At 50.5% G+C, this 14,848-nt stretch overlaps 1 protein-coding gene across 1 annotated transcript in view; it reads right to left on the bottom strand.

Moving 5' to 3' along the window:
• Nucleotides 1-267: 267 nt before the first annotated feature.
• The window catches only part of MYH16 (myosin heavy chain 16), a gene marked incomplete at both ends in the record, with an annotated part of 52,261 nt that continues 37,680 nt past the window's right edge, over nt 268-14,848 (bottom strand). Inside the window, 13 exons of the mRNA XM_082669856.1 lie at nt 268-468; nt 1,510-1,710; nt 2,240-2,410; nt 3,308-3,433; nt 4,396-4,599; nt 5,752-5,944; nt 7,960-8,063; nt 8,156-8,292; nt 9,448-9,664; nt 10,707-10,839; nt 12,128-12,324; nt 12,699-12,826; nt 14,087-14,204. Of these exons, the coding sequence (XP_082525982.1) occupies nt 268-468; nt 1,510-1,710; nt 2,240-2,410; nt 3,308-3,433; nt 4,396-4,599; nt 5,752-5,944; nt 7,960-8,063; nt 8,156-8,292; nt 9,448-9,664; nt 10,707-10,839; nt 12,128-12,324; nt 12,699-12,826; nt 14,087-14,204 (2,130 nt within the window). The remainder of the gene's footprint in view (nt 469-1,509; nt 1,711-2,239; nt 2,411-3,307; nt 3,434-4,395; nt 4,600-5,751; nt 5,945-7,959; nt 8,064-8,155; nt 8,293-9,447; nt 9,665-10,706; nt 10,840-12,127; nt 12,325-12,698; nt 12,827-14,086; nt 14,205-14,848) is intronic.

Here is a 14,848-nt window from a genome sequence, read left to right as displayed (position 1 = left end):
AACCTGCCTCCCAAGAGCTTCCACTCAGATGGGGGGAGCGTCACGACCACCAGCACCTGTGACACAAGTGGACGGCATCACACCTGAGAGTGCTGAGGGAGTGTTGCGGCTGAAGGGACAGGGGAGGCTTTGGGATCCCCGTTGCATAAGGTCGGGGCATGGCAGACAGGAAGCAGAGAAGTTGGAAAGAGCAAAGCAAGAGCAGGGGAGGTGAACTTGGAGCATAGAGTCCACACCTACCAGCTGTGAGCTGGAACACGTGGCACCTCACTCCTCAGAAAGGGTTTTGGAGGTGCCTGTCTTGGACACCTGGATGATTTCCACAGAGGTGATGCCTTTGCCAGCCACGCGGTGTCTGGTGCGCAGCTTGTTCAGGGCGGTCTCCGCCATGCCGGCCCGCTCCTCGGCGTCATCCAGCTCATGTACCGTCTTCCTATAGCGAGCCAAGGTCTGGTTGGCCTGCTCCTCCTGTGACAAAGGCACAGTGGAAAATGGGGCATAAACCTGGCTTGTTCTGGCTAAACGTGCATTGTTTTCAGTTCTACATGGACATCTTAAAGAGTCCAGTCTTTCTGTAAGGCTTATTAGGAAACACAGCAGTCCTGGGTCGGGGCATCCTCCAGGTCACCACGGACACCTACCTTCAACGCTTTTAGCTGATTGTTTTTGGCTTTGACGTCCATATTTCTAAATAAAATGTGCTCTGTTGCGGCTTCTATAATATGTGGTTTTAGGCATTAGCTATTGGTACCCCACCATGGAAGATGTGGATTTGGAGCTTTCTTGAGCCCCTGTCACACATTTCCCACCCCCTCATCTTCCCAAGAGAGTAATAGTGTCATTTTGGTTAGAACCGTATTTCCTGTAAACCTGGCCTTTATTGAGCCTTTTGGGAACAGTGTTAGGTGCGTGGGTGGATGATGGAGTCAACATGGTGGTCCCAGAACTGGCAGCAAATGACAGCAGAGTCAAATATCTATATCCTGGGTGGGGGATGATGGTGGCGGCAGGTGGGCGTGCGGTCTAGGGTTGAGACTTGAAGCTGCCATTTGCTAACCATGTGACTTTGACTGAAATAACATAAGTACCCTACTCTGGGCTGTTTCCTCACCTGTGAAATAGATTAAGAGTATCAGCCTTCCTGCCTTGTGTCAAGGGGATCAAAAAAGGGAAGGTCCTGGTGTTTAACCTTCTGACCAAGAGGGAGAGGCCACAAGGGGCAGTGGAAGCAGGACGGAGGCACCCGAGACCTTCCCTGGCTTTAGATCCCACCGAAGTAGGTGTTTTAGTTAGCACGGGTGTTCTCGGGATATTTTCATTTTTTACACGTTCTTATCTCCAGTGTGTCATGTCTAGTCCACTCCCCATGTGACAGCGAGGATGAAGTGCTGTGGACAGGAAGCCATCTTTTGGCCAAGACTTGAGTCCTCTCCTGTGGTTCATTCTAACCAAGGCTGGAAACCTGGGCTGGGAAGGGGGGAGAATTGGGGCCACGTGGTGGGCACCCACCGCCTCCTCGATCTGCCGCTTGTAGACCTTCAGCTTGTTCTGCAGCTTCTCCACCAGCTCCTGCATGCGCTGGTTGGTCTTGTGGTCCTCCTCCGTCTGGAAGACCAGCTCTTTGAGGCGCCGCTCATTCTTCCGCAGCGTCTTGACCGTTTCCACGTGCTGTTTCTGCTCCCCGTCCAGCTCCGTCTCCAGTTCTTTGATCTGGGGGAGGAGGAGAGGAATGCGGCTGGGGGAACGCAGGTTTTTGAACTTCAGAGCTCAGTGGCCTTGGGCAGGGGTGTTGCGGTGTCCACTTCCTGCCCAGAGGTAATCCCTGCCCAGGAGGGTTGGGTGGGCTCAGCCTTTCACCAGCAGGTGGTCAGATGCCTTGAGCCTCAAGTTTCCTCCTCTGGAAAATGGGGGAGGCAGGGGTGGGACAAGGTGACCGACCCCCTGGGCCCTTCCAGCTCTGACATTCCATGAGGTGAAGACGGAGGCTCGTTTTAAGTAATAAGAGAGGAATAATGTTGGAAACAGAGACTGGGAACAGAGACAGAGGAAGAATGTGGGGAACCACTCTGCTTGGGGGCTAAGGACACTCTGTGGGGAAGGTGACAGGGAGAGGAGGAGGAGAGGAGACCGTTGTAGAAATAGATTAGAGGCCCAGCTCCTCATCAGATGCTTGGCACTTTTGGGGGGAAAAGACCCCCTTCCCATCTCCTTTTTCCCTCTGGTTCAGTGCCGCCCTCACCCTGGCTTCCAGCTTCATGATTGTGCGTTTCCCTCCCTTGAGAGCCAGCTGCTCAGCCTCCTCCATCTTGGCCTGCAAGTCCTTGATGGTGACCTCGTAGTTCTTCTTGATTTTCTCCAGGTGCATGCAGTGGTCCTGCTCTTGCCGGAGTTCCTCGGCCATGCGGGCAGCCTGGGGTGGGGGGGCGGGTGGAAGCACTGGAGCTGGAGCTGGGCTCCCATCCAGGCTCCTAGTGCCTTTGAGAGACGAGGGTCCTTGTCTCCCAGCCTCTGGGACACCAAGCGGTGGACAAGAGGACCTTGGCTGACATGCTGCTGGGGTGTGGTAGAGGGGGTGCCCCATGCTCCCACATCCCTCCGAGTGACGGGAGGAGGCAGGCGCCTGTGCTCAGACCCAGGCTGCCCAATCCCATGGACCCGCCAGCCGGCGCTCTCCAGCCAGACTCTGCTGTCTCCTCCATGAGGGGCACAGCACAGAGAGCAGGAAAAACACAGGTCTGAGTAGAAAGTCCAAGGTCTGCACCCAGCCCCAGTCATTTAACCCACTTGTTCTTGTGTAAAATATTCATGGAGGGCTTACAGCGTGCCGGGTACCAGTCTATGATCTCAGAACGCAGCACCAAATAAGACCAACAATGTTCCTGAGCTCCTGGCATTTCAGTCAAGCCTAAGGAGCTTGACGATAAAATCTCATCTTTAAAGTGGGGCCCGTAGCATCCACCACTGAGCACCCAAAGGGATACTAGGGTGAAAACACTTGAAGGCCTCCCTTGCTGACCTCCAGCCCTGAACCCCTGGGCACGGCACCCATCTTCCTTTCACTAACCCTCCCCTTAAGGCTGGTTCAAGGCTCCTCTCCTTGCCAAAATACCTGCCCAGATGAGCCCACTTCAACGGCTCCTTTGGTCTGTGTCCCCAGGCCTCATGCTCTAATCTCTTGGCTTTTCAGAAACCAAAGGAGGCGGCCTTCCCTGCCTAGGGTGGCCTGGTCGCCGGCAGGGGGCCTGGCTGGGGTGGGAGTAGGGTGCCCAGGCCCCTCCAGGCTGCAGCAGGCCGTGCACGCACTTACGTCTGTCATGGCTTTCTTGGCCCTCTCGTCGACCGAGCGGAACTCACTGATGAGCTCCTCATGCTCGTTGGAGATGCGCTGGACATCAGACTCCAGCTTACGCTTGACCACAAGGAGGCTTTGGTTCTGGAGGAGGAAACGAAGACATTGCCATGAGCCCAGAGTCTGCACAGCCCTTCCTGTGTCCAGGAAAAGCCACCCTCTCCCAGACCCCCAGCAAGAAATGGCCCTGGGCCCCCTGCTTGGGGTGAAGGTCTCTATCCTGCATTCTTCTCTGAGTTTTAGATTAGAATTTGCATCACACGGAGCCTGGGAAGAACATCATTTAGGCCTGGGGTGGGTGGTATCTCTAGTACAATCCTGAACTTGGAGCTGGGAAGACCAGGTTCAAGCCCTAGTGCTTCTGCCTATGTGTCTCCTTTTTACCCCTGGGATTGGTCTTTTTATCTCTAAAGTGGGGTTGTAATCCCTATATGTCCCATGTACATTTTTTTCTTTCGGTGAATTCGCATGAGATGGTGAGTAAGGATGAAGCCGTGCTGGTAAAGGACTGCATTGTGAGCGGCAGGAAGCACCTGCATCACCGCTGGGGTCCCTGGTGTTGACCATGGGTGAGCCACTCAACTCTCGGCCACAGTTTTTCATGTGTACCACGAATGTCGGACTTTGGAATATTCTAGATCCCTTCCAGATCTGAAGTTCTATCTTCAGGACACTGGGCGGGGTGGGGGGATGGAGGGTGGTAACGGTTGTCCTTAAAATTGGCTAAATCATCAGAATTTCATGAGGAGTTTCTAAAAGTTAAATTCCCGTGGGTCCCACTACAGACTCACTGGATCAGAATCTCCAGGGGGGAGTCGTGGGAGTCTATCTTGAAAAGCTCTGCACTGAAAAATGGTTAAGATGGTACATTTTATGTTATGGGTTTTTTTGTTTGTTTTCTAACCACAACAGAAAGAAAGCTCTGCAGGTGCATTCTGAGGATCTGCCGAGTGGGCCTTTGAGGGGAGCCCATGAGGTTTGGGCGCCGCCCTGGCCTCACCCCAGCACCCCGAGTGGGAGTCCACATGGCCGGTAGCTGCCCCCACCTGGACGTTGAGCTCGTTGTGCCGCTCGGTGACCTCCACCACCTCCTGCTCCAGCAGCTTGCGGGAGCGCTCGCTGCCCTCCAGGGCCGAGCGCACCTCGTCCATCTCAGTCTGCAGCAGGCTCAGGCGCCGTTCCTGCAGGTTGTACTGTTCCCGCAGCTCCTCGTGCTGCCGGGCGTCTTCGTCCATCTGGATCTGCAGGTCCTGGCAGACGAGAGACCCTGGCCTGAGCCCTTCTCCCACAGCCAGGGGTTGCCCAGGCCTGAGGGTGCTATGACCTTCCTGGACCAGGCCTAGCGGGGAGCTGGGGTGAAGGTGGGGAGGTGCAGGCCACAGGGGAAGAGAGTGCAAAGTGCAGCCCTGCCCTGGGGAGTTCAGGGTCTGGTTGATGCAGGGCCCAGGTGTCTGGAGGATCTGTCCAGCCTGGTCAGCATGAGGTCAAGGATTTCCTGATGACGAGGACCTGGTGTTTCCAGCAGGGTCTTCTCAAGGAGGCCTTCCTCAGTGACCTTTGACAATTACACCCTGCCCTGGCTAATTCCCGTCTCCCTTCTCCTGTCTTTCTCCATAGCACTTCTCACCATTTTTTTTTTTTTTTTTTGCTGTACGCGGGCCTCTCACTGTTGTGACCTCTCCCATTGCGGAGCACAGGCTCTGGACGTGCAGGCTTAGCAGCCATGGCTCACGGGCCTAGCTGCTTCGCGGCATGTGGGATCTTCCCGGACCGGGGCACGAACCCGTGTCCCCTGCATCGGGAGGCGGACTCTCAACCACTGCGCCACCAGGGAAGCCCTCTCACCATTTTTAATACTACAGTTTTATTTATTTGTTGCTTATTATTTGTCTGCAGGGAAGTTTGTTTGTTTTATCCATTCTTGTACCCCTAGCACCTAATACAGTGCCTGGCCAGGGCAGGGCTCCAGTAAACACATGTTGAATGCGTGGGTCCAGCTATGCATGTGCTACAGACCAGGCTGATGACAGCAAGTGATAAAGCAGGCCTTCAACTCTATTTAAGATGAGTGGTCGGTATATGGGTGTTCGTTATGTTCTTTATTTTTCTGTGTCTGTAATCATTTCTAATAAGTCAAAAATGATTTTAAAAAGCAAGACAGGCCCAAATTCCTGATTCCCTCCTTCCCTCTTTCCAGTGGTCCAGGATACGGATCTTGGTAGTTGGGGTCTCTCATTTATACAGTCCCCAAGTCTCCTGCTCCCTAGACTGCCAGCCACCCCACGTTCTTGCTCTTGTGCCTTTATCCTGGCTGGACAGGCATGTCATTAGCTCCCAGTGAGCCTGCAGGCTCGGGGATGGCTGGCTTTGTGATTAGTTCTTCCTGCTTCCAGATTTGCTACCTTGATTTGCTGTTGCAGCCTTTTCAGCGTCTTCACAAGTTCGCTGTTGTTCTTGTTGGCGTGGTCCAGCTGGATTTCCATCTCATTCAGGTCTGTCTCCATCTTCTTCTTGAGCCGAAGTGCCTCTGCCCGGCCCTTGGCCTCCGCCTCCAGGCTGGCCTGCAAGGATTCGATGGCCCTCTGGTGGTTCTTCCTGCAAGTCCAAGCAGAGAAGGCCTTGGCGTACTGGGCCCACTGTTCAGGATGTGCTAAACCTCTCTAGATAAGAAATCTCAGCAATAATGTGGATACGGCCAGCATGCTGTGAGATTAAACTGTATCTCCTCTTAAAGTCTTTAAGTGGGGGAGCATCATGCTTTGGGAAAAGGAATGGAAGGTCGATGTTAACCATGTGTCTTTGTGATCTCAATTCATTTAATATGCAAAACAGCCTGGCAAGGAAACTGAGGCTCCAACATGATGAAAAACACGCCAAAGATCACTCTTTAGTCCACAATGGAGTCAATTCAAGGCCAGATGCTAAGGTCTCCGCTGTTTGTTTTCATTATAAAATGTGAGCTTTGGCTATACAGGTCAGAATCTCTCTTTTCAAAGCAACAGTTAAGTGACCAAAGAAAAAATAGATAAATTGGACTTCATCAAAATTTAAGACTTTTGTGCTTCAAAGGATATTATCAATAAAGTGAAAAGACAACCCACAGAATGGGAGAAAATATTTGCAAATCATATATCTGATAAGAGTCTAGTATCCAGAATAAATAAAGAACTCTTAAAATCAACAATAAAAAGATAAATAACCCAGTTTTTGGGAAAGAACTTGAATGGGCATTTCTCCAAATCAGACATATAGCTGGTCAATAAGCACATAAAAGATGCTCAGCATCATTAGCCATCGTGGAAATGCAATTCACGTCCACCAGGATGGCTATAATCAAATGGCTACTCTAAGTACTTCATATAAATGGGATCATACAGAATTTGTCTTCTTGTGACTGACTTATTTCACTTAGCATAATGTCCTCAAGGTTCATTCATGTTATAGCATGTGTCAGAATCTCCTTCCTTTTTAAGGCTGAATAATATTCCACTGTATGGATGGACCACATTTTGTGTATCCATTCATCACTGGGCATTTTGGTTGCTTCCCCATTTTTGCTATTATGAATAATGCTGCAATGAACTTGGGTTCACAGATATCTCTTTGAGACCCTGATTTTAATTCTTCTGGGTATATACTCAGAAGTGGAATTGCTGGATCATATGGTAATTCTATTTAAAAAAATTTGAGGAATCTCCATACTGTTTTCCACAGCAGCTGTACCATTATATTACATTCCCACCAACAGTGTACAAGGGTTCCAATTTCTCCACATCCTTGCCAACACTTGTTATTTTCTGTGTTTTGGATAGTAGCTATCCTAATGGAAGAGAGGTGGTATCTTGTAGTTTTGATTTGTATTTCCCTAATGACTAATGATACTGAGCATCTTTCCATGTACTTGTTGGCCATTTGTGTATCTTCTTTGGAGAAATGTCTATTTGAGTCCTTTACCCATTTTTTTTAAAAAAAATATTTTATTGAAGTACAGTTGATTTACAGTGTTGTGTTAATTCTGCTGTACAGCAAAGTGATTCAGTAATACATATATATACATTCTTTTTCATGTTCTTTTCCATTATGGTTTATTACAGGATATTGACTATAGTTCCCTGTGCTATACAGTAGGACCTTGTTGTTTATCCATTCTATATGTTTGCATCTGCTAATATCAAACTCTCAATCCATCTCTCCCCCACCTCCCCTCCGCCTTGGCAACCACAAGTCTGTTATCTATGTCTCTGAGTCTATTTCTGTTTCGTAAATAAGTTCATTTGTATATTTCAGATTCCACATGTAAGTGATATCATGTGGTATTTGTCTTTCGCCTTCTGATTTACTTCACTACCCATTTTTGAATTGGGTTATTATCTCATGGGGTTTTGTGATGAATCACTAAAGTACTATATTTCTAAGTGCACACCAGAGAGTGCCATATTAGTATGAGGTACCATCATTATTCCCATTTCACAGATGAGGAAACAGGTTCAGAGAGGCTCACCTAAATTGCCCAAGCTCACACATGACTGGTATGTGGCAGAGACCCAGGTTTCTGGACTCTGCTCCATCATGCTACCTAGACTCAGTCTCCTGTCCCATCAGCCTCATACCTCGTAGCTTCAAATTCCTCTTCTTTCTCGTGGATTCTCCGGTCAATATCAGCTTTCACCTGAGCCAGTTCCAGCTGAATTCGAATCACCTTGCTCTCTTCAACCTGCCAGGAATATAAACATCAGTCTTCCTGGCCCAGCAGGTGTGTGGTCCCTGGCCAAGTTCCAGCCCCCAATGTGATGACCACATGGTTACCTCCAGGGAAGACTCAGCTTCCTCCAGGGCCACCTGGAGTTCTTCCTTCTCAACCTCCAATTTTTTCTTCATTTTCTGCAGCTCATGTATACTCCGTCCTCCCTCACCCAGCTGATCAATCAGTTCCTTTATCTCCTCTGAGAAAGGAATATTCTTGTTAACAAGAAGCAATATTCTTGTTAACAAGAAGAATATTTTGTTAACAAGAAGCATGAGGACTATCGGCTTCCTGGGGTAATGGCATGTGACACAATTATTCCTCTATCTTTTCTCACCTGCACCAGGAGCTGATAGGGGGTGGTAGGCAGGGACCCTCAGCAGCACTTGATCATAACCCCCCCTCCTCTTTTCCTTCCTCTCCTAGTCCAGTCAACCTATATCTGGTTCAGCTCTTCCTCCCCAGTCTTTAACTTGTATTTACTTTATGCCCAAGTCCTTCAGTACTTACACTTCTGAAATTAAGAAAGCAGAGAGAGGCCTTAAACAGTTGACTCTCAAGATTATCTCCTGTAAGCAGAGAGCTCCTCTGGGAGTGACTCATAGGACCTTGGGCAGCTTTGGGGACAATCAAGGACCATCTTTTTCTACCTTCCATTGCAGTGATGCTACATCAACCCCCCCGCCCCCACCAGGACTCAAATACAACCCTGGGGAGGAAGCAGGGTGGGGCAGCCCAGATTGAGGAAACCCTGCACTGGCTGAGTTTTCATTTCTGCTGCTCAGCAGAACAGGGGCCCCAAAACAGTTCTTCAAAAATGGAAAAAAGTGACATCTCTTGAACACTGAGTTTGTGTTTAGGAAAACCACAGAAACAAATAATACAAATTTCATGTGGCAAGATTAGATAACCAACACTTTTCAAGCAATATCCAACAGAATGAAATTCCAGCCTGAGACTCCTATATGTAAGAAACACATATGCATACACATATTATTTACATATGGTAGATGGAAGGGCTCAATATCTAAAATCTCCTGAGCCCTTATTTGACTAGCTACTCTACCGAGCGAAGACTTAAGACATTTTTATCTTATTTCATTATCTCAACAGCCTTACACGGAAGGCAGTATTATTTCCCCATTTTACAGATGAGGCACAGAAGAACCAGGTAACTCACCTGCCTGAAGTTATACTGCGGAATGCCCACATGCTTTGACCAAGTGCTTGCCAGCCAGTCAGCAAACACTGATTGTGCACCTACTATGTGCTGGGTGCTCAGACCCATGACGGCGGGGGGGGGTCCGGCTGTGTCCTCGTCCCTGCAGGCCCGTCCACCTGCCCCCAGACTCACCCTGCAGGGTCTTGTTCTCCTTCTTCACCGACTCCAGGTGCTCCAGGCACTCCTCGTAGACGGTCTTGATCTTGAAGCTCTCGGTCATGTACATGCGGCACTCCTTCTGGGAGGTGTCCACCTCCACCTGCAGCTCCTCGCACTTCTGCTGCCACTCAGCCAGCATCTTGTCAAAGACCCGCTGCTTCTTGTCCAGGGCTGCAGCCGCGGCGTTGGCCTGGGGTGAGGAGGGGATGGTGTCAGGGGTCTGCCTTTCCTGTGCCTTTCCCCTCCTTCTGCCCCCTCCCTTCCTTCCCTCTACCTCTCCAGTAACTCTGGTGACCCCAGACTTCTTCGAATGGGGATAGAATTCAACATTTGTGGCACAAGCACAGAATAGGGAGTCCAGAAATTATGTTTCGGTTCCAAAACATCTACTACTAGATGTGTGACCTTGGGCCGCCCACCTTATCTTCCCAGGTGAGGGTTTTCTCAGGTGTAAAAGGAGGGATCTGGGCCACAACAACCTTCCCAGATTTATGATGTTCACCTAACTCCCCATAACGTATTTCTCTATAACATACTAATATATATCATTGCCCAACTCAGAGATGGGTGGGTATTATTTTTCTTGTTCATCAAAGCTCATTATTCTTAGATATTATTCTCACAGCCCTTCCATCTTTTTCATAACTCCCCGCAACTGTGTATTTGCTGCTGCACAATATTAGACGTTGTAAATTTCTGCTTAATTTCTTCTTTTTTTTTTTTCTGCTTAACTTCTTAATTTGGAGGGAGCAAAAACCTTGGGGTTTTAGGACTTTTTCCCCCCAAAGCCTCTCACATGGCTATGACCTTATCTGGACCAAGACTGGGTTGGTGTGTGCCAGTGGAAATCTTATTTAATTTTGCTAAAGACTGGCGAATCAGTCTGAACTAGGGATGCAAACGGGAATATTTAGCCACACAAAGTGTGTGGAACATGGTTTGCAGAAGAGGAAGGGGAACAGGGGCAATAGGTTCCTGGACTTCCCGGGACTGAGTTTTATCCTTGTCACGGACCTACTTAAATAGTGGCTGGTTGAGTTAAGATCTCAGAATCATGAGCATGTTGACACATGTTCAAGCAGTGAACAGTGGGCCTGACTGCAAACCCTGTTCTCCACCCTCTTGGGCCACCTGTTCCTTCTTGCTAACCCAACATGTGACAGTCTCATCCAGCTTCCCGTGGGCTGTTGGACCCAGCAAATGGTCAGCCTTGGAGCATTTGGCCCTCTGACCTTCTCCAAGTCGATGGTGAGGTCCTCAACTTCTGCGTGGAGTCTCTGTTTGTTTTTCTCGAGGGAGGCGGCTCGGGCCTGGGCGGCTTCAGCCGTCTCTTCTGCCTCCTGGAGCCTGGCGGCCAGTTTTCTCCTGTGGATGAGAGCAAGAGAGGCCATCAAGGAAACATAGGCACCCAGGGGCAGGGGAGCCCAGCATGGCGCTGAGCTCTGGTGTCACAATGGAGAAGATGCAGATAAAAACGGGGGTGTTTGGCACAGAGCAACCAGTGTCCAGTCATCCATTCCACAAATATTCATTGTTTCTACTCAGTGCCAAGTCCTATTCTAGGCATTAGGGAAATAGCAGTGAATAAAACAGACTAAGATCCCTGCCCTCAAAACTTCTGTTCTAGAGGGGGGACAGAAAACACAACAAAGTGACATAAGCACTATGGGAAAATAAAGCAGGGAGGGGACACATGCGCAAAGGCCAGGACCCTGTGGGTGTCTGGGGAAGAGGTTCCAGGCAGAGAGAGGGGAGGGTTTGAAATTGAGGTTTAGCTCAGAGTGAGAGCCTGGGGTGGGACCAGGCAGCCCCCATAGCTCTCAATAGAAAATATTAGAAAAGGGCTGGAGGGCAGGAGGTGGAGCTGCAGGAAGGCAGGTGTAGGCTCAGCGAATAAAGAGTGCCAGATAAAGATTGATGTCAGCTGGAAGGCACTGCGCTATGCTGTCACCACAAATTCCAGTGGATGGAAGGCACCAGTGGCAGGCTGGGGTTCCCTCCCCGCCTGGCACCAGGGGCTCACGTGCAGGCCTTCCCTGGGTGCCCTGGCCCACGGGCACCCACGCCAGCCTCTTGTGCAAGAGGGCAGCTCTGAGCCATGTTCATGTGTCCACTCTTGTTTCCTCAGGCCCGTCAAGCAGAGCGTTTGTGAAGGAAGAAAGTTCAAAGGACTTGAGGGCATTCGCCACAGAGCTGGGGAACTGGCCAACTGGCCGAGGGGGGACCTCTGCCACGGAGCGTGGCCCGTGTCCTCTCAGCGTCGCCGAGGGGCCTCACCCCAGTCCCACCAGGCCCATGGAAGCTTCCTGAGCACTTCAGAGGCAGAGAAGCCCTGCCTGGAGGCAGATCCCGCCCCCCCACCATCCTGACTTCCCTGCAGGGAGCCTGAGCATTTCTGGGCAGAAGATGTAGGTAAGAGAGCCCTTGAAGAGGGAAGCTGAAAGCAGTGGGGCACGCAGTGCGTGACCTGGTGAGGGCACGAAGTGGGCTCCCTGTCCTGACACTCGTCCCCCCTTTAAGAGGGGCCCCTGAACTGCCCTCTCCTGGGTGTGGCCCTGGCGTCAGCTGTGGCTGTGGTGCTCAGGCCCCCACCTCGCACCCACCCGCCAACCCGCTGGCCTTCCCGGCCCTTCTGGCGCAGGGTGACGCTCACTTGGTCTCCTCCAGCTCCTCGGTCCTCTGGATGGCGTCCGTCTCATACTTGGTCCTCCAGGTGGTCACCTCGGTGTTGAGTTTGGACACAAGGCGCTGCAGCTCCGACTTGCCTCCCTGCTCCTCCTCCAGCTGCTCCTTCAGCAGGTCCAGGTCGTGCTTGGTGTTGGCAAGACTCACCACGGCCGTGCTGCGGGACTGCGGTGACCAGACCAGCCTGTCAGGGCCCCCCAGCTCTGTGGCACCCAGGGCCATCACTTAGAGATACACGACGTTGGATCAACAGTACAGCGGGGTAAAGGCAGGGCAGGGGGCGGTGGGGGGAGACACAGGAGTCTACAACCCAAACCACCAGGGTTTAACTTTCCTTGATTTCTTCCAATTACTATCCACAAGGATACGTAATTCCGTTAATTTCATTTAGTCGCACATATAGCGTACTCTGGTTTTGTTGTTAACTCTTTTACTTGCAGTGGAATCAAATATTTTTCATGTTCCTTCTACATCTTCATAACATATGACTTTCTTCAAGGAGGCAGCTCTGTCACCCCCTACCTCACCCCCAAACCAACCTTGGACTCTTCATCCAGCTGCCTCTTGTAATCGTCCACCTGTGATGTCAGGGACGTCTTTATCCTCAGGATCTGATTAAGCCGGCTCTGGGATTCTTCATATTCCCGGCTCAGTTCACTGTTTTCAGCTGGGCGAGAAGGGAACGGAAGAAGCGTTGGGTGGAGAACTAGCTCCCCCGCCAGATCCTAAGCCTTGCTCCCAAAGTGCCCATCAGTATAGTGGCTCGGCCAGCTGAGCTGGAATGGGGAGCAGGGCGACCACCGCATCAGCTGCCCAAATCTAGTGGGCCCAGGAGGGGAGCAAGTGCCCAAGGGTCGCCACCATCCAGGTGATTTGCATGGGATAAGCGGCTTCAGATAGCGAAGCCCCTGGCAGGAGATACAGCAAAGAAGTTTGGAGAAAACAGTCGTTTACTTTGAAAAAAAATGCATTTGTCACGGTCCCAGAACCTACACTCCTGTCATTTGTAGACTGCTCTCCGGAGCCAGAGGCCAGGAGAAGGTGCATGAGCCAGAGAACCAGCAAGGGTTCCCAGTTCTGCCCTGTATCTTCGGTTTTGTGACCATGGGCACGTCACTTCACCTCACTGAGTTTCACTCTTCTTATCCATCAAATGGGGATACTGATTTTAAAAAGTATTCAGAATGTGGAAAGTAAGGCCAAAGGAGGTTGTCTGGTGTCAAGCGAGAGTGTTGTCTAACTGGTGCGCCTCAGGAGCGTTAACTTCTCGAAGGAAATGCACCTTTGCTTGACTTAACTGTTGACCCCTCTTTAGAGCCCAGACTCTGCGAAGTCAGACGTTAACTTGCATATTGATGAGTTGCAAATTAGTTTTGACCTAGAGATGCAGAGAATTTCTTCTGGTAGAAAAAACCCCAAATCAAACCTAGAGGTTGCAGTATTATTGCCGCATAGGACATGAACCAGTTTTGCATCTAACTCAGCAGAGTTACTGAAACATTCCTTTCCCGACTGGCTGTGTAAATCTCGGCCCCCTCAGGTGCTTTTCAAAGGCAGTTTTCCCATTTTTCTGGTTCCCTCATTAGTGACACGTGTTTGCTTTACGTTAGTAGGCAGGTCATGTTTGAAAATGTTTGAAAATTGTGTTTTGTCGGTATTACTGCTCCTCCTGCTGATCTCACGGAGTGGCTGAGAGAACTGATAGGAAAATGTTTTGGACAGTGTTCCCTGTTTTACACTGTAAAGACGTTACTTGGAGCACTCAGTGGGAGGAAGAAAATCTTCTCGTCTCGTCACAGGGGATGTGAATTTTCCAAGGTCAAGGAAGCTCTGGGAGGGCACCCAGGTACTCTTTCAGTTTCCTTGAGGATCCCCACTCCTTTCCATGCACTGTTCCTTAGGAAGCTGTGGGGAGGGGAGAGCTCACCTTGGAGGCGGGTCCTGATGGCGTTGATTTCCGCCTGGTTCCGCTCCAGCTCAGCCACCTTGGCATTGGCCTCTGATAAGTTATCTTCCAGCTTTCGAACGTGGGCCTCGGCATTCATCTGCTCAGGGAGAACGAACCCAGTGGGGAAATGGGGAGGGCCAGGCCAGGCCCTCCCTGCTTCCCAGCTGCGCTGCCCTAGTGCAGCCTCCCAGGCCACCTACCTCATCCTTCTAGAACATCCCTGTCTCAGAAACCTCCAGTGGCTCACCATTTTCTATCAATGTAAGCCCAGAGCCTTTGGGTTGGCACACAGCCCCTCACTCCCGGGCCCCTGCTGACCTCACTCGATAGGAAAATGCCGGGAGCCAGTTAATTTAAGGAAAAATACCAGCATTAGAGCAGGCGCCTGCAGATAAAACAGGAACTACGAAGATGCCTCGTGAGTGTCTGAAGTTTGGAGACACTAGTTGGCTGGGACCTGGACCCCCAAAGCATCATCCCTGCTCACCTTTGGAGCACCACCCGCCACTTCCCTTGTGTCACAAGAAGACTCTTCCTGTGGCAGGGGCTGGATAAATGCATGTTGAGTGGCTTAATTTTACTTTAATTGTACTTAATTTTCTTTCTTGCCACATATCACTTTTTCATTGTGGCGATGATTGTTTCTCCTACTAAGTCTCCAACTCCTGGAGGATATAGTCATACTAATGTCACGATGATCCTAATAGCTCACATTTATTGAGCTTTTCTTACGTGCCAGGA

Source organism: Grampus griseus (genome assembly GCF_964374135.1).
Source record: "Grampus griseus genome assembly, chromosome: 14".
Taxonomy (NCBI): domain Eukaryota; kingdom Metazoa; phylum Chordata; class Mammalia; order Artiodactyla; family Delphinidae; genus Grampus; species Grampus griseus.
The sequence above is the reverse complement of the archived record's forward strand: the minus strand, read 5'-3'. Positions and strand labels throughout refer to the sequence as shown.